General features: G+C 38.2%; 1 protein-coding gene across 4 annotated transcripts in view; it reads right to left on the bottom strand.

The window, feature by feature from the left end:
• CDKAL1 (CDKAL1 threonylcarbamoyladenosine tRNA methylthiotransferase) overlaps window positions 1-20,301 on the bottom strand; it is a 414,630-nt gene that overhangs the window by 223,831 nt on the left and 170,498 nt on the right. For all 4 annotated transcript variants that reach the window (XM_065830832.2, XM_071804627.1, XM_065830833.2 and 1 more), the window contains one exon: window positions 7,434-7,537. In XM_065830832.2, coding sequence (XP_065686904.1) covers window positions 7,434-7,537 — 104 coding nt within the window. The remainder of the gene's footprint in view (window positions 1-7,433; window positions 7,538-20,301) is intronic.

The raw sequence follows: 20,301 nt of genomic DNA, 5'->3' as shown, positions 1-20,301 counted from the left end.
TATGCTGCCCTGGGCAATGACTGGTAAATAATACTGAAAGTTTTGCTTTTCTAAAGCTGTTCTTGCTCAACAGAAACAGACATTTGCCAAAGTTCAGCTTACAGATTTTGGGAAACAAGCACCATTTCTGTACTGAAACAATCAAACTTTCAAACTGAAAGAAAATTTTAAAAAATTATCAGAATTTCAAATGCTGAAGTATTTCACATGTAATGAAAGTGAAATGATTCAGTGTAAACATTTTCCACAATCAACCATTCTCTTAAAAAAGAATCACCCCATTCACAAATGTTATCACAGTATCACAGTATCACAGTATGTTTGGGATTGGAAGGGACCTCAAAAGATCATCTAGTCCAATCCCCCTGCTGGAGCAGGAACGCCTAGGTGAGGTCGCACAGGAATGTGTCCAGGCGGGCTTTGAATGTCTCCAGGGAAGGAGACTCCACAACCTCCCTGGGTAGCCTGTTCCAGTGCTCTGTTACCCTCACTGAGAAGAAGTTCTTTCTCAAATTGAAGTGGAACCTCTTGTGTTCCATATTTGCTTTCTGAGTTGACCTATATTTTGAAAGTCATGGGGCACTTTGAAAACCAAACAAAACATTCTAGTTGATCTAAATATTTATTTCAATCCAAAATGAAACAAACCCTTCTGTTCTGAGAACAGCCAACCAAAAATATTTCAGTTCTAGATAAAGCAGATTTCCCAATCTTTCCAAATGACAATTAAAAAACAAAACAAAATCCACAGAAACAACCAAAAAAAAAAACCCAAACCAACAAAAAAAACCCCACAAACAAAAAACCCAATCCAAAACACCCCCAACGCCCCCCAAAAAACAAACAAACAAACCTCAAAGCCAAGCAAACAAACAAACCAAACACCTTTCAAAAGACATGTCCATCTAATTCCACTAATTGGTTATCTGCAATTAACATGATAGAGTTGAGTTGTGCTTGGTGTGTAGCCATATACATATAATGATGAGTTTTTCTTTTCCACACAAAGCATATCCTAATCTATCTTTACAACAGAGCCATAGCCTTCACCATACATTTGAACCATACTGTGCAGATGCAATTTCAGGGAGTTTTCAAGGATTTGCATGTATAACTCCAACAGAAATGAACTGACAGACATAGTTTGTACATTGTAAGGATTTGAGTTTATATGAATGATAGACACTCAGTTCCCAGATATCCATGGGTAACACCAGTGCACTTTTCTTTGTATTCAATTTATTATCCAACAGGTTTCTCTACAAAGTCTCTTCAACATGTGGCTAGTATGGAAGAACAGTTGCCTTTCTTTCAGGACCACTGCAGAAATTGCTGAATAAAATTTACAGTAAAGAAGCACAAGAAAATGCTTGACTTCTGGTAATGCTGCCAGGCTACAGAAGAAAAACATCAGTGTAGGTATAATAGATACATATACTTATTTGACAGAACACTGACACTAGGAGGGCAAAATTATCAGTGAGCAAAAAAATAAAATTAGTTAATAAAGCTTTCCCGGGACATGCTTAGGGACATTTCCAAAGGCTACGTTGAAACAACTAAGGCAGCTTATTCACTCCTGGGTGCGTGTCCAGGCTCTGAGCGTTTATCTCACATCAAGGTGAGACCTGCATGTACAACAACCACTCTCTCTACAGTCTCAGTTTCACCCCCAGAAGGACCCTGAGTACACAGACCAGTTCTCCATCTGGGTGACTGGGCACCCAGCTCCTCACAGTATGTTCAAAGACCAAATCCACTGCTGAAATGACATATCCTAAGCATCCTCATTCGGTAGTCCTGCCAACTGATGGGAAACCAAAAACATTGCCAACACTTAGTATTTGTCTTTTCATGAACGGCAGCTGCCCCCAAAACATACAGTTAGCAATTAATAAACAGTTAGCAATTAATAAAGCAGAATATCCTGACAGCACTTAATCAGAACTACTAAAACCAGAGATCCTTAGCAAAGCTCACAGTGACCCAAAAAGCTCTGGAAACAAGTCACATTATATAAAATGAATCCTTATCATTATGTATAAACATCTGTTTACGGTAATACTTGTAGAGAGATAAATATTTAACATTAATCTCTCTACACTTCAAAATCTACAAGATTAGGGATAATTGCTAAAGACGACTAACAAAAGTCAAGACTCAGAATCTTCTTTTAGATAGTGCCTCCGCTTTGTAATGCTCCATTTTGTCCAAGATATCATAAACAGAAATGTTATTCAGAATTCAACACCAAGCATGCGAGCGAACCACCATGCAAATAATGGAATAAAAATAAATTATATTTTGCCACTGCAATTATTCATCCAGAAACAATTGTTCCACATAGCTTGAGGATATGAGAACAATGCTTCCCAACAGGACTTGCCTTTCATTTGAGCTCCCTGGTTGCTACCATAAAATAAGCTAATATAGTGGTAATTATACAGTGTATATTTCAACAGCAGTATACTCCCTGCCATCTGCAACAGGCATGCACTGCTAAAGAAGCCTAATTTTGTATTGGTAAATGCATAGGTTTTTCATTCTAAACTAGAAGGAAACAACAGCTAATTCCATACTTTTAAGTTAGTTTGCTGAACCGGCAAATATTGTTGGCAATATAAAGTTCTATCTTTGTCCAGGAAGTCTCTCACAACATGTAGAGTTTACATCACCAGGTAGCATTTTATATCTTTTTATGGCCACTAAAACGCCATTACAAAAAAAAAGTATATATCAACTTAAAGTCCTGAAGTTAAGCCAAAGCAGGACATCACTTCGCACAACATTCAAAGCACAGGCTTGTTTAACTTCTGCGTCTCCTTGGAACACTGCTCAGCAATGGCAGTTACTTCAGCCTTCCACTTCGTATACTAAGCAAAAACACATTGTTGTACATAAAGTAGCTTTTGGAAGGGAAGAAAGAGCTCTCTCATTACTGCAAATGCAATTTCTTAAAACACAAGCATTGAACATGATACAGAAAAATTTGAATAAAACGTACTACTAAACCGATGACACAAAGAAAGTGCTGTAGTATCAGCTATAGAAAACCTCTTTGCAGAAACATCCTTACAGTAGACATTTGTTCTCTACTCAAAGACCACTTTACTACATTTTGCAATACTTTGTCTTTTACTAGCTGTCTTACAGAAGTCTGCTATGTAACGTGATTTGACAAGGCTGTCCATGTAAAAAAAATGCTACAACTACTTAGTAAAAGTTGCAATTTGTGAGAAAAACCCATGAAAGTTAAAAAAGCAAAAACCTCAATAGCCGACTTTCAACTTCTGATAGATCATTTTGTTAAAGAAATTTTGTGAATTATTGAAGTTGATGTCAGTCATAGCTTCAGAACTGCTAGGAAGGTCAGACAGCAGACATAAATCCATATAAAGCATGCAAACAAACACAGTTTCAGTGCACCTTAACAGCTGATCCAATGCATTATGAAAGTAGGCAGCATGTACTAGAAACCTGCACCACACTTAGATTTTGTGCACATTATGTTGAAGATATTAATTGAATTTAATTACTTGAATTTAATATATCCACTGTGGAGGTGGTAAGGCAGTGGAACAGGCTGTCCAGAGAAGCTGTGGATGCCCTGTTCCTGGAAGTGTTCAAGGCCAGGTTGGATGGGGCTTTGAGCAACCTGGTCTAGTGGAAGGTGTTCCTGCACATGGCATGGGGGTTGGAAAAAGATGATCTTTAAGGTCCCTTCCAGTCCAAATCGCTCTATGATTCCATGAAAACACAACAGAAAAATTGTTTATTTCAGAGGCAAGATATAGGCTGATATCTGTTCAGTAACGATGATTTCAGCCATCTCTTTAATCAGTTGATGTAAGTCAATTTTATGCTTACACAAATAATCTGAACACACATATAAATTATTACAGTGTTGTCATCTGCTGTCATCTAGTTACCACTCTCAGCAATGTATTAAATTTTGTTATTAAAAAAATGTAATATAGACCAAAAAGATCAAGGTTTGGACACTGAAATAAACATCTACTTATCTATATGAAGTAAGAAAAACTCTCAAAAAAACAGCAGCTCAAGTCAGTCACAGTGCTAAATTTTGACTAAAAAGTCTAAGAGTTTCAGAAATCTTCAGAAGCCATCTTAGAGACAATTATAAAAAAGTAATGACTGTCACACACTGCTTTTCAGCTGCTGTAACACAGATACATTATTTTATACTATATTATTATTATTGTTATATTATACTTAAAATGGTTTGCAGCCCAGTAATCCAGCATTGAAATATTTCATACGTACAGACATCCTACACAGAGGCTGCAGTACAGAAGTGATTTAAATAAAATTGGGGGTATCTGATCACAACACTAAAGTCTGTCCTGGCCATATACTGCTGCTAAAAATACTTTTTCTATATGTCAACTGCAATCTTGTCAAAGTACAATTGCCTGAATAACGCACTTGAGAGAGCTTATTTGTGCTGAGATTTAAGGACCTGTAAGAACACATCCTTAAATACAGCACTTCTAATAGATTTTCAGTGTGCTCCACAACAGAAACATTCCACCTGTGGGGCCTATCCCATTGTGTACTGGAAAAACATACACATGCAAACCACTGCAAATGACACCAATCTGCCCTTTCTTACATGACTTGATCATCCCGTTATACAAAATCATCACGTACTGTTTTGCTGTTGTTCTTCTAAGACACCTAAGTTCTTACATGAAGTGGAAAATCTTTTCATCACACTTCTATACCTCTCTGTATTTTTCACTAGATCTTCCGCAACACATCTTCTGAGAAAACAGATGTGATTGCTGAAGAGATTTGGCTCAGTAACTCAGCAAGCACTTTAATAATGACTTTGAATTGCTTAAATCTTTCACTGGACTCATGAAGAGTTTCTGCAGCCCAGCTGCAGCAAGCTGGCAGTAATAAATTCTCCATACACTGCAATCTAAGTATCTGACTATTTCATGTCTAAGTATGTGAAAGCTGGAGGCAAAGCCTGTCATTTTACAACTCAGTACTTGTTTCTTTCCCTGTGTCCTCTAACAAAGGTACTAGTATAAGTCCAAATAAGAACACAACTCCCTGGAGATGCCTGCTGTGAGACACGTCATAGCATTTCTTCAAGAAATTTCAAAACAATGGCTTAAGGGCAAGTTTTTCCATAAGAAATCAAATTGCTATGAAAGAGTGAATTTTTATAATAGAGGACACAGTATAACAGATGAATTGAATTACTCAATTTTCAGTCCAAATGTACAATATTTCAAATTCAAAATACTTTCCAAAATTTCACATCCATTGTCTGCAAAGACAAAACTCCAGAGTTTTCTTTCTTGTTATGTCAAGCAAATCCACCTTTATGTTAATTTAATGTGAGTTTCATGACATTTAAAACCAAACATAACAGGGCAGACAGGTCTGCTTTTTTTTCTTTCCATACATACAATGAATCTAAATAGAATTTAAATAGTTAACCTATGTAAGGCCAGGTTGGATGGGGCTTTGAGCAACCTGGTCTAGTGGAAGGTGTTCCTGCACATGGCATAGGGGTTGGAAAAAGATGATCTTTAAGGTCCCTTCCAGTCCAAACCGCTCTATGATTCCATGAAAATACAACAGAAAAATTGTTTATTTCAGAGGCAAGATATAGGCTGATATCTGTTCAGTAATTATGATTTCAGCCATCTCTTTAATCAGTTGATGTAAGTCAATTTTATGCTTACACAAATGTAAGTCCATAATCCTGACTGTACTGCCCATATCTTGTCTTTGCCATATTCTCTTAAAAGTCTCTGTAGAACATTTCAACTATAAGCTATATGGTGCTATCAGAATAACACTATTCCTAGACTTCTCATAATACAAGAGTTCTTCATAGTCACACTACGATGAAAGGAAAAGAAGGAAAAGAATTTCTACCTACATGTCTTGCTATCACTAGGCATTTACTTGTATCTGGCAATTACTGCTTAATAATAACCGTAACTATCAAATGGCAGCTTTTTTTCCTGCACAGTGACTACATAGTAATTTCAAAATCACCTGTCTTGTACAACTGAAAACTTCTAGCTTTCTGAAACATATTTGCTGAACTGCTTCTCCACCAAAATAAGAAGTGCATTTATACATCTTGCACTTCAGCTCCTGCTAACTTCATAAGATGCATACAGGTTTTAAAAACTTGTCCTACTGAAACAAGAAATCTGAGACACCACATCTGTCTATCGTAACACACAATCCAATTCACAGCAACCACAGCGTTAATTATACAAACCTAAGCAGTAGGAGAAGTTTTGTTGCAAAAAAAGCAAAAGAAAATGATATTTACAATCTTAAGTGAGAACTTTCTGTGCAGATGATGTAGAACTTGAAATTTGCCAACATTTGATTCGATTAGGAAAAGGACTCTTCCTTTCATACTACTGATAGGAGTAGAAAGCAGCTCATCACTAACCTATATAGGGTTCATTAGGGACCCCTAATTAAGCATAGATTGAAAAACACATTGAATCATTGGAGACTTCTTACTAAAACATTTATAATACTCAGAGTCATAAGTGAAACTCAATGCATGTACTGTTTGTACATACACAGAGGATGTGACATTACATGTATTTACTGCTTTATTTTTGATTAAAAGTATTTGATACGAAGATGGAAGATGACAGAGCTGAATTACCTCAGTATTTTTTAATACACATTTAATCCTTCAACATGGCACACAGACACCTGTGCCTTCACAGAGATTGCATTGGAAATGAATACCGGCATTATTCTATACTTTTGAAACACCAGCATAATTTAGATATCAAGAAGAAATAGTGAGGTACAATAAAGCTATCATAACTACCAGACGCACAAGAGTTTTAGGCAGATACTGGCACGGAGTACTGTACTGCAGGAAAAACTTTTGATGTTTGATTGGATCCATATGACATTACAAATATCCTACTGAACTTAAAAGCTGATAAGCTCTTAAAAGCTGATATGGCTCTCAGAAACATCCCACATCTCCTGCAGCATATCAATTGCCAGAAAAACCAATGTATCTTTAAACAGGGTTTTAAGAATCCTAGAGGGGTTCATGAAAGTCGCTTTTATTGTTGAGTGAAAAAAGTTATTGTCTTCCTCTTTAAGAAACCAGAGATAAAATGACCAAATATTACAGTTTCCCCATCATCATGTGAAAATGCTTGCACAGAACTTCGTTTGAGCAAGCCTAAAATCAATAAGAAATAAATTTTGCAAATAGTGGCACACAACACAGTGAAAACATGACATTCTACTGGAAAGGTACCACCAGACACAGTTATGACTACTAAGAACGTCATTTTTTTTTATTGGAGCCATACTGTACGGTGATCATTACATGTGAAAATAAGAGCTGGTACACCTCAGAGACTGACTTTTACTGTAGGGGTAAGACCACTTACCTTGAAAAGATTGTTTGGCTCTGTCCACTAGTTCTTCAATTGGATAACTTGCTAGATCTCCTCTGGCATGCTTAGTTTTGCAATAGGTACATGCATTGAGACACCTGTTTAGAAAATGAAAATATTCAATTTCTAGCCAAGAAAGCCTTTATATGCACAGCCATATTTATTGAATACACCTGGGGAATTAAGCTTTGATATTTACCACCAGAAAGCAGTAGTAGTCTGTTTTAAAATCAATAAAGTACAGGCTGTTTCAAAAAGATGGACCCAATATCAAGTCACAGTCGACTTCAAATTGGGTCCATCTTTTTGAAACACCCTGTAGTTTGAAAATATTTTTGTCCTCCTACCTTGTTAGAGTATCTTTCATATCTATACAAAAGGTTGAAAAAAAGATCTATGGAAACAACATAGAAAATCCAAGAGTAGGAATTTACGTATTTTTAGAAAGCTATAATAAGGTTAATAATTGTCCATTACTAAATATCTATCTCCAGGCTTCCAATCCCACTGTTACATAATGAAATCCAACCTGATCAAGGAAATAAAGAAAAAAAAAGTCCTGAAAGACTAAAAAAAGATTTTAAAACCAGTGTGTATTCTTGAAAACACATTTGCGTTAATTCTTCCTTCTTCCATTTGGCTTGTCTAAACAAAACAAATAACATAATGAAGACAGAATCACCAATTAGAAAGATAGCTTGGCAAAGACTGGGTAGGTAATGCAAAATTCCTGCAAGAAAATGAAGGAACCATGTGAATGCTTTTAATTTACCTGACAATCTAGTAAAGGCAGACAATTCAAAGTAGAAAAATGGAAAGATCAAAACAAACAAGTAAAAACTACCACTTGTTGCATGTTTTTCTTGTATTAACCTTTGGATCCTGGCAGTGCCATTAATGTAATAAGCAGGACATTAAACTGAGTTTGTTGCACATTTTTTCCCTCCTCCCTCCCTTTTTAAAGCTGATGTTGCCCTATAGCTTTTTATAGCCTAAATCATTTAAACCTCTAAAAAACCCACAAAACCAAAAAAATCAAATAATAAATATTCATCTTGTTCGTGGTTACTTGAACACCTTAAATTCTGTCCATTTTCACAATCAAAAAAAAACCCCACAGTTTCAATACAATACAACATTTGGGTGCTCAAACTACAGGAGTATTACAATAGAGCTTTCAAAACAATAATGAAAAGGCAAAGATAGCACCAGGTGGTTCCTATAGAAGTCACCACTTAAAAGATTGTGTTTACTACTTAGATATATCTTGTCTTCCATTACAATTTTGGACAGCTCCATGTCTAGGTAATTACTGCTTTGCAAACTCTAAAGCCTTTCCATCACAAAAGATTCCCCTCATGCATTAATGACACCTTGTTTGCACAAGCAGTGGATCACGAAGTGCAGAACATTGCACAGAATGTTTTCTCAGGTGTCCTCCTGCCCCTGCACATCATAGTAGCCCTGAGACCTTCTCCACCAACCGAACCTTAATTTCTGCCAGAGAACATCTAGATAGTTCATGATTCCCTCTGCTAGACTGGATATTGAAAATTGTATATCATCTTATTTACATCAATTACTTTTCCTGCCTATCAGAACCAAGCATCAGATTTTAGCATCCATTTTAGATGAGAAAACTGAGAGATACTGCTTAACCACAGCAATGAGACTGTTCTATTAAGAACTAAAAATGTATATGAAATAAGCTGCCATTCAGTAAAATATACAATCGTCTAATAGAAAAAAAATACCTAAACTTGAACTTTTACAACGTGCTGCAAATAAGTGATTCATTTCCACCCAAAGACGGCTCATCAGATGTAAAACCATTTTTATGTATCTCATCTTTCTTCTGCAAATCAAAAGTTTTTCATTGTGCAAGATCTAAAGCATGTTTAAAAGAGTAGCATTTGAAATCAAGTGAGTAGAAGCAGATAATTGGTTTATACTTTGTAACCTATTTAGCAAACTAAAATGTTTTCTACTAGGTCACTGGCTGTCTAAAGTATGCTGTACAGGGCCTTCCCTCACAGCCCAGGGCATACTCATTTCTCTCCCTGCTTCCCATCCATGACTTTTAAATTCCTTCAGTTCTTCCAGGGTTGCATAGCATGTATCCCTACTTTTTCCTTCTTTTTGTTGTTGTTGTTTAGTTTTTATTAGATTGTTTAATTTTGTTTGTTTTCAAGAACGACTCTCCATTTAACTGAACATTTTTTTTCCAAGCAGTGTCCCATCCAGTCACACTCCTTCTGTCTACATCATTTGCTAAGCCAGCTTTCTTCCACAGTTACACAAACGCAGAGTTACGGATGGGTGATGCATATTGTCACGTCCTGAAGAGCAACACTTAGCCTGCCTTTGGTGTCCTGGTGTGGTGTGATGAGGGGTTAGCAGCCAGACTGCCTCTTCCTCAGTGGAATGGGGGCAGCCAACAGGCAGAAGGGGAGCAAGGGAGCTCGTGAGTCTAGAGTGAGACGAGGAGATCAGGAACTTAGGTCATGGGCAAAACTCACTGAACTCTGCGAAAATTAACATATCGACAGCCAAAATAAAAACGTAATTACAAATTCAGGTAGCAGTAAACAATGAGACAAACATTTAACCAGAGCTTTTCCTCCCGGCTTAACTTACTCCTTCACTCCAGAGCCTTCTATCCACATCTCGCCCACAGCCAGCCAGAACTGGCCATGACCATCATGAGACAGCTAAGGCCTCTCAGAGGCCCCTGCAGCACTCCCCACCAGTGCCCCACACATAGGTCTACAAAGCACTGAAAGAAAATCCTGCAATGGCAAAATATCACAGGCAAACTCCTACATCTTGACAAGGGCACCTCATGGGAAATGCGGTCAAGGCCAGCCGTTACAGTGACAGGCCAGCGTGTGAGATCAGCAGTGCAAGATGTGTCAGTCACTGCACCCCAGCACCCGAGGGACACGTGAAGGGAGTAAACCAAGTAAAGAAAACTAATTACTTGTCATCATTACTTGCACCTGGAATCCTGTGTTCAGTTTTGGGCCCCTCACCACAAGAAGGACACTGGGGTGATGAAGCAAGTTCAGAGAAGGGCAATGAAGCTGGTGGGGCCTGGAGCCCAAGTCTGATGAGGAGCAGCTGAGGGAACTGGGGCTGTTCAGCCTGGAGGCTGAGGGGATACCTGATCACTGTCTACAACTACCTGAAAGGAGGCTGTAGCATGGAGGGTGTTGGTCTCTTCTCCCAAGTAGCAAGTGATAGGACAAGAGGAAATGGCCTCAAGTTGTGCCCGAGGAGGCTTACATTGGATATTAGGAAAAAATTCTTCACAGAAAGGGTTGTCAGGCATTGGAACAGGCTGCCCAGGGAAGTGGTTGAGTCACCCTCCCTGGAGGTGTTTAAAAGGCATTTAGATGAGGTTTCTTAGCGACACGGTTTAGTGTCGGAATTACGTTAGTGGTTGGACTCGATCTTGAGGGTATCTTGCAACCAAAATGATTCTAAGATTCTATCTATAGGTTGACCCACAGATTTTGGTTTGAGGGTTTTTTTTTGGAGGTTGGATTTTGATTGTTTGGGGCTTTTTTAGTTCTGATATTTTCTTTTTTTTTTTTTTTTAATTTTGCTTTCAAGGAAACACAAGACCAATTTCATAGTGGATGTGTCTGCTCTTTTATAACCAACATACTAGGGTGTGGTTTACATCGATGATATTTGTACTAATCTTTGTTTTCTCCAAAGAAAATATCATTACCAGCTATTTTGTCAATTTTCTTAGGTCATCAAGAAGAGATTTAACTTGCAACAATCCTACCTCATGACCCCAGATTAAACTGATTAATGTACTTTGAGTTATTTACATTTTGCTTTGAACTATTAACCTTTAATCAGCTATGAGCCCAGTACACAGAACTATTTCACAGCAAGGTAAAATATTATCCACAGATAAATTACTACCATGTGGCTAATTAAAAACTTTTTGAACATGTTACCAAAATGAATGTCACATTTTGTGGCAGATACAGAAAACAGTGGTCTTCACATTTCTGAACTAGTATGTGCTCGTGTTGTGCGTTAAATTTAGCAGATTCTTCATTTTCAAAACAGTAATATTCCTCATAAAACACACACTTAACATGAAAGGCTACCCCTCACAGATGGAACTAATTATGATTAAGAATAGTTACAACACAGCAGACAAATAAAGACTTCAGTGGGACTAATCAGTGGTTTCCAGCAGCAGATGAGAATGAGAGTACAGACATGAGGAGGAAAATGCTGGTTCCTCTTAATGGGACTTGTGCCACTAAGTTTAGCCAAGACAGGATTCCACCCTCAGATATGAGAAGTATAAAACATCTTTCATTCAAGGACCAGATAACAGCTCAATTTCAGACTGCAATGTGCCATTAGTGTGCCAGTCACTCACATTTAATGTGACTGACCAAGAGCAGACATCTGTGAGCAAGATGGGAGAGCCAAAGAGCTGCAACAGTGTCAGCAGATCCCTAATGCTCTGCAGGCGGTTAATTTGGGGGAAGGAGGTTGGCACTGCCCCCTTAATTTCCAAAAAAATCCAGTAAATTCTTGCTTGGTATCAACATAATGAGCTGGTAAAACAACAACCACCACCACCAACCAAATCCCAGTCCTGAGGCAGTGTTCTCTCAAACTAGGTATTTGCAAAAATCAAGTAAAATATCACTAATGACAATTCAGTCTAAACACTAATATCCACCCTTGTAAGACCTACTTATACAAATTCAAAACTTTATAAAGTCTGCCAGCAGTGCAGTGCCCCAAACATCACAGCAGTGCAAATATAGAAAGATTGCTCATCAGTCACCCGCACCATCTCTGCACCTATCGGACTTCCCTAGAGTGTCTCAATAATTCCAGCCCAAGAATATTTTGTATTAGTAAATTGTGGTTTTCCTGAGAGGGGAGCATGATTAGCTTGTTTCAAAATACAGCATGCAGAGAGATTTAGGCTTTTGTAAGATACATTTAGAGTTTCTGTCAAATGTAATTTTGATAAAAATGCTCTGTAGTGCGAGTATAGAGAAAACTCCCTTGAGTAAGTAAAAGAAATACCAGAAATATAAAGCGCTAGCAGATGAAAAGGATACGGATACTATTCACAACTTGCTAAACAAGAGCTAGCAATATTTTACAAATATTTTTCACCTTACGATACAAAGTTTAGTAAACCTACCAGCATTTAGGCTATTTTTATAGGTAAATACCAGACTATGTTTATAGATTTAAGTGCCATTAATATTTCTTAGTATTTTACCTCTATAAATGTTCCTTTTTACTTCCAAAATTTCTAAATCCTGTCAAACTGAACTGCAATGGATCAGGAAAAAATAAATAAATAAAAAGTAGTTTACAGAAAAGAAAAGATGTCTAATATGCCTGTTTTGTTTTCAGGAAACTCTTCTTTTGATTGAAGTTAGGTCATTTTACAATAAAGCTTTTCAACCCACTATGACAGGGGAGGTAATTTCCTGTAAAAATTTGGGGCATGGGAGGTTGTTTTCGCTTCAGAAAAAGTCAGGATTTAAAATCCTTTTGAAACAGTGGCAAGCTATTTCTCATCAAGGCTAATTAGCCTAGGCAGCAAACCACATTAATGACAGAAATACTGTTTCTAGTTTACCAGCTTGTTCAGACTGAGCTCGGACACCAGCCACAGGGGCTGCGCTACAGAGATGCACTCAATGTTACATTTTCTATATGTTAAAAACATGATTTCTCTGAAATCATATTTGTAGCTGTTTTAGAAACTGCTCTGCAACTGCAATGCCAATTTAAAAAGAAAAAGCTTTTCAAAACAGTTTTAGCAGAAAATAGAATGAACCTTCAAGAAACATTATACAGTGTATGGGACTGCATGCATTTTTACTCAAAGCAGGATACAGCTATGGGACATCATTTGTTAATTCTGCAACTCATTCCATGCTCAGCAAAATGGGAATAAAATGCATTAAAATTTGTTCTTCCAAAGACCTTCAAAGCCAGTGTTTTATTTGGTTATGTCTCACTAGTTAGTAATAAAGAATTTGCAGAGAAGGCAGCTCAGTTAGTTTGATAAGCTATAATATGATTTGATTTTGTACTTCAAATATTTGCATTTTGTGAAATTGAATTCCTATAGTCAAGTACAGGTCATTCAAAGGTCACAGCTATGCAGTTAGATCATAATATTTTCAACTTGCTCACTTTAAGGACAATGACTTGACATCAGCAAAATCAGGTGCATCAATGGCGCTTCTTAGTGTTTGTCTAAAGAACTTCTTGATTAATCATTCTGCCTACACAGTTCTGCAATTGTTTGAATTAATTCAGGCATTCTAAATTGAAGTTACAAGTTAAAAGGTTCCCTTGCTAAGCTGCATAGATCTGTGTTCCCCACCCTGACCCAAAATAGTGCGCTGCTAGATGCTTGTTGGAAATGTCAATGACTTTTTTCCCTCATAATTCAAACTAAAGCTAGAAGATTCACAGAAACATAAACTATTCTAGAAGCATTTCCAAATAGCTGCTTGGCTATGCAGATGGGGGACAGATCATGACAGTCATTAATATCAATAAAGTGACTCAGCTGAAACAGCACAGGTAGATAAATCAGGTTCTGTGGTTGTACAGAGCAGAAAATGCCATGGCACTGTAACTACAAGAAATCAAATCTTTCAACAATTCATAAAGAGCAACAATATTCAGAAGAAAATTACTCCTGGTCTCAGTGAAATAGCAGCAAGGAAGGTGGTAGAAACAGAGTTGTGATAGAAAAACCTTGGAAATTTTCTGAGAAATCTGCTCACATCTAATCCCAGACGCGCAGTGGCAGAACACCCCAACATCACTATTTCAGCATGCATAAGCAACAATTATTCTCAGACCCCACCTAATGAACAGTGGTGATTGGAAAATGACCTCTGAGAACAGGATGCTTGGAGGCTTGCTTTAATTTACAATGTTTTAGAGAGCTGTGAATTCACAAATGCCTTAGTACAGTATAATTTTATTAAGAGAATGTACTAGGGGCAGATGACTTAGAATAACATATACATAACGTGCTGCAAAACCTAATTGCCTTGGTAATGAACAATTCAATAAGCTTTAAAAATAACAGTCTTCAAAATTTTTAGCAAAATAGTAAGGATTAAATTAAAACTGATTTCTATGTAGCAGGAGGGAGATGATGAGTGCATTTAAAGTTTCATTTGAGGAATAAAGCACCTCAGCAGATTTCCATGAGTGGAAGGAGAAGGGTGAGAGATGTCAAGTATCTTTCTATAAGCAATCCACTTCATTTACCATGCATCTTCACCACATGAGCAGCTCCCGAATCACCCGCCCAGAAAACATGGTTGAAAAGTAGACCAACTATCTCCGATAAGAGCTATTGTTTTTATTTCCTGAATGGCTTTTGGGACAGACCCTTTTAGAGTGGTGAAATCTCACAGGAAACATTAGGCTGCAGTTAATTCTGTACCATACAGCAGGTACCACACAGATTCTTGGGATAAAAGGTATTGTTTTTGCCCTGGTCAAAACATCCTGGGGGGGAAAAAAAAAAAGAAGTTACATTTCAGCAGCACTAAAACAACCAAGCTTAATTTAGAATTTATCTGACATTGCCATCAGACTAAAATGTCTGTGGGAAAGTGGATCTGAATTGTCTGGGTAAAATAATGGAAATAAGTGCATAATAAAAACAAGCTCACCATTTATAACCTAGAAAGAAACCCTTCCCAATGATTTTCCCTACACAAAGCTTTCTGCCCCAAAATGTCCAACTGATTGTGTCAGTAGAAACGTTAAAAGCTCCAGTGTGGACAAGGATCTAATAAGTATTATCTACAATCAATATTATGTTGTTGCTCTTAAATATCATCTCTGTCTTGAGACAAATTGGTTGGTCTTGCTGAAAAAAAATGTGTTATGTGCAGCAGCAGAGACAGACACACTTCAAGCACATACTCTTCCTTGTGTATTAATTTGTCAACTTGAAATGAAAGACCACACATTTCAACATAATTTCCCAATCCTAAATCTGTCTGAGATTTTCCAAGCAATTTAATGGACTGATTTACACAGTTATTCAAGAATCCAGTGGTTGATGTCGTTTAAAAATATAAATTTAAACCAGGGGCCTTATATCTGCCTTTAAGATTCTCCAAGGGGATTTTCAAAACTACACAGTTACAGAGCTCAGTCAAATTACCTTCATGGACATAGCTTCCTTACTGCCCATGTACTTCTTAAAGAAAATGCAATTTAAGGTACTTTTAAATAATTAGGGAAATGAATTTGAATAATTAGGCAAACACTTATAATTTTCTTTTCATTATTTTATAATGCTTTACAGAATCTAAAAGCATAGTGACAGTGCAGAAAAACAGGAAATAGTAGCCTTTTGTTACTAAACTACTGATACTCAACTTTTCCATCTGCTTTACTTCTCTAAAATTTTCCCCTTCTAATGATTCCTTAGGTCTTTTCCTCTATTTTACTCCCCCCGCTCCCCCTGCCATTTTCAAAACTTTTTCCTGTTGTCTTGTCTTGAATTCAGTGACCACTGTGCTTGTAACTCTCCCGTGGTGTCCTCATGTACCAGTGACTGGAATGGCCTGACTTTCTTCCAAGCTAGTTAGCCAGTGTTTGCATGCTTTGATTTCCTTCTTAACCACTCAAGTCTGTGGCGAGTCTGAAACTTTTCCAGTTCAACTGCTGCCAACTCTGACAGAAAACATAACTTGCTTGATTTTCTTTTCTTTTCTTTTCTTTTCTTTTTTTTTTTTTTTAAAAGCACAAAGAGAGACAACTAGTTTTCATCTGGTTAGCCTTCAGTTGATGGGTTGGTTGTTTGTTTTTGCCACCTCCATTGCAACTCAGATAGTTATGGTCAGTCATTTAAAAGAAAATTGAAAGACCACGACTAAAGCACTTAATGCACAAATCAGAGCATTAAAAACAGAGCACTGAATCCCTTGGGGATTCAGGATCTAAACAGCCTTCTAGACATTACAGGCTGGAAAATCCACAAGAGGCAGCTCTAGTCATCAAAAGAAAGACTTAACAATAAAAAGGAATGGACAGACAAAACATGAAGTAGCTCAGCAACTCAATTGTTTACAGGCCTTAGTCAACACTTTAACTGAAGTTTTCTTCATATTTCCACAGATACATTTGGCCAAAACGTTATCTTTGTAATGGCTGACTTGAAAAAGTTTTTTAACTTTGTAACAAAGTTCTTAAAAAGACCCAACCTCTTGGACCATGGGCATTTTGCACCAGCTGCACATGGGCTGTTTAACTGCCCCAACAAGCCAATGTGCCAACAAACACCAATATTTCATTCGGCAATCACCACACAACTTCCCTGCAGAAATGTTCCCACTAATAAGGTTGGTGACATCATACTATATTTCTTTGCTTTTAGAAACATGACTTAAAATGCCTGGCTCACGGTTAAGATGAGATCTGACTGCTATCTACAAACATCTGATGGGAACATACAGGGAAGACACAGACAGGCTGTTCTTGGAGGTTCAAGGTCATAGAATTAGAAGCAATGGACACGAGTTGTAACACAGAAAACTGTCCTTAGACTGAAGACATTATTTTACCATAACAGTGGTCAAGTACTAGAACAGGCTGCACCACAGCTGATCTCATCTCTCTGAGATGCTGGAACCCAACACCACCACTGTTCCTTTCTAGAGCACAAAGACCTGCTCTGCTCCAGGATTACATGAGTCTACATGGATGAGTGTGCGCACACGTATGTGGACCAGCGACACACACACAGGAGAAGCACAGCATGCTTTAAACCTAAGCATCCTGTGGTGTTGAACTACAGGAGTAAGAAAAGCTAGAAGATGAGAAATCAAGGCAGAGAATGACCAAGTCTGGTCTGCACATGGAGAACAAGAGAAGAACATTAAACGAAAGATAACACAAACAGTATCAACACTTAATAATTTTATCTCAATTTGTTATCAAATACATTTAGAGTGTGATACTAATGTGATACTCACATGCTGTCCGTAAGTACACCCCAGCACTTTGAGGGCTAACATAAACAGGGAAACAAGTATTACAGATTTTTTGGAGCAGAAAACCAAAATATTAGAACATTCTGATTTTAGAGATGACAGAGAAAATCAGTTTTCTGCACATTAGGTTTCCACTTTCACTATGTTCCTCCACAGGACAAAAAAATATCGGGAAATGGCATTGTAACCATACACTGGACATTCAGAAAGCGGGTGTATGGGAATTCTTCCACATCCATGGAGCTGTGAACTGCCATTTAAAATTGCACTTTGTTTCCTGCCACCCTTTACCTTTGTGCAACATTAATCAATATGCCTTTAAGTTTTATAGAGTGTCATACAAATAGTAATTGTGCAAAGCCCATCGATGCCCCTGACCGGAGTACATTTGTGCTTTTCCATCTTCCTTTGAAATGTTCAAAGCAGCCCAAACTGTAAACAAGTCTTACAAAAAAAAAAGTGAAATTTGTCAGTTCTGTGATGAGTTACATTTGACCACATTTAAACTCGTGAACTCATTTGACTTGAATTCACTTAAGTATCCTAAACTTTCTCCTACGAACACACCTCCAACACAAGTAAAAGAAACTGATGAGGGGAAAATAATCTGAATGAACTATACAAACAACAAATAAAAGTCCCTCAATGAACAGATGTGCAACAAGTTGTTATGTGTGCTCATGTCTAAGGCAGTTTACACAAAGTATAGAAACCAAGTTTCTAGTCTCTCTATGCAAGGAGATAGATCTCTCTCCATGCTTTGGTTTTCAGAAGAGCATTTTTCCCTTTAGAAAATAAAGCTATTCAGATGATCTAGACTAACATAAAAAAGGCACTGTATTTGTTGAATATATATGGCATTACCTTCATAATTTCATTTCAAAAGGGACTATTATTTTATCTACATACTGATCACATAAGAAAATAATTCAACATTTAATATTTAACAATATTCATAAAATATTCAACATAGACCTAAGATAAACCATAGATACTCCTAAAGAAAGAAGAGCAGGAGGACAGCAGACACCAGTGTTCTAAGTGGAGTTAAGTATAGCAATATTAGTTCTATGAGACATTACTAGCAGTGTTATATAAAAAATATACATAAATTATGTACCTATCACTTTGACAAGAATATCTTCCCATGTAAGTCTTTTAAGCATTATATATTCAATTCCTTTTATTAAAAACATGAAGAATATACATAAACACAGAATGGTTGGGGTTAGAAGGGACCTCTGGAGAACATCTAGTCCAACCCACCTGCTAAAGCAGGTTCACCCACAGCAGATTGCACAGGAATGTGTCCAGGTGGGTTCTGAATGTCCCTAGAGAAGACGACTCCACAACCTTTCTGGGCAGCCTGTTCCAGTAAAGAAGTTTCTCCTCCGGTTTAGACAGAACCTCCTGTGCTCAAGTCTGTGCCCATTGCCTCTCATCCTATTGTTGTGAACCACCGAAAGGAGTCTGGTCCTATCCTCTTGACACCCACCCTTGAGATATTTATAAACATTTATGAAGCCTTCCCTTCTCCAGGCTGAACAGACCCTGATCTCTCAGTCTCTCTTCATAAGAAAGATGCTCCAGACCCCTAATCATCTTTGTAGCCCTCTGCTGGACTCCCTCCAGTAATTCCTTGTTCTTCTTAATGGGGGAGCGCAGAACTAGACAGAGTGCTTCAGATGCAGCCTCACCGGGGTAGAGTAGATGGGGAGGATCACCTCTCCCGACCTGATGGTCACACTCTTCTTAATGCATCCCAGGATACCATTGGCCTTATTGGCCACAAGGGCACATTGTTGACTCATGGTCAACCTGTTGTCAACCACAACTCCCAAGTCCTTCTCTGTAGTGCTGCTTTCCAGCAGGTCCACCCCTAACCTGTACTGGTGCCTGAGGTTACTCCTCCCCAGGTGCAGGACCCTACACTTGCCCTGTTGAACCTCATCAGGTTCTTCTCCGTCCAGTCCTCCAGCCTGTCCAGGTCTCACTGGCAGCACAGCCTTCTGGTATGTTGGCCCTTCCTCCCATTTTGGTATCATCAGCAAACTTGCTGAGGGTGCACTCAGTCTCTTCATTTAGGTCATTAATAGGTTGAACAGGGCTGGACCTAATACTGACCCCTGGGGAACCCCACTAACTGCAGGCCTCCAACCAGACTCTGCAGTTGTTCATAACCCTCTGAGCTCTGCCATCCAGCCAGTTCATGATCCATCTCACTATGCATTCATCCAGCCTGTACTTCCTGAGCTTGCCTTATGAGGAGGTTGTGAGGGATGGTGTCAAAAGCCTTGCCCAAGTCAAAGTAGACAACATCCACTGCTCTTCCTTCATCTACCGAGCCAGTCATACCATCTTACAAGGCTATCAGGTTGGTCAAACATGATTTCCCTTTGGTGAACCCATGCTGACTACTCCCAATAACCTTATTTTCCTCCACATGCTTGGAGATGACAACCAAAATGAGCTGTTCCATCACCCTTCCAGGAATGGAGGTGAGGCTGACCGGCCTGTAGTTTCCTGGGTGTCCTTCTTGCCCTTTTTGAAGACCGGAGTGACATTCCTTTCTTCCTGTCCACAGCCACCTCTCCTGTTCTCCAAGATCTTTCAAAGATGATGGAGAGTGGCTTAGCAATAACATCTGCCAACTCCTTCAGCACTCATGGGTGCATCCCATCAGGGCCCAGGGGTCTGTGGAAGTCCAGTTTGCCTAAATGATGTCTAACAGGATCCTATTCAAACAAGTTAAAGTCTTCCTTTCTCCAGGCTTTCTCTCCTACCTCCAGGGTCTGGGATTCCTGTAAAGATGG

The sequence above is a fragment of the Patagioenas fasciata genome, chromosome 2 (assembly GCF_037038585.1).
Source record: "Patagioenas fasciata isolate bPatFas1 chromosome 2, bPatFas1.hap1, whole genome shotgun sequence".
Lineage (NCBI taxonomy): Eukaryota > Metazoa > Chordata > Aves > Columbiformes > Columbidae > Patagioenas > Patagioenas fasciata.
The sequence above is the reverse complement of the archived record's forward strand: the minus strand, read 5'-3'. Positions and strand labels throughout refer to the sequence as shown.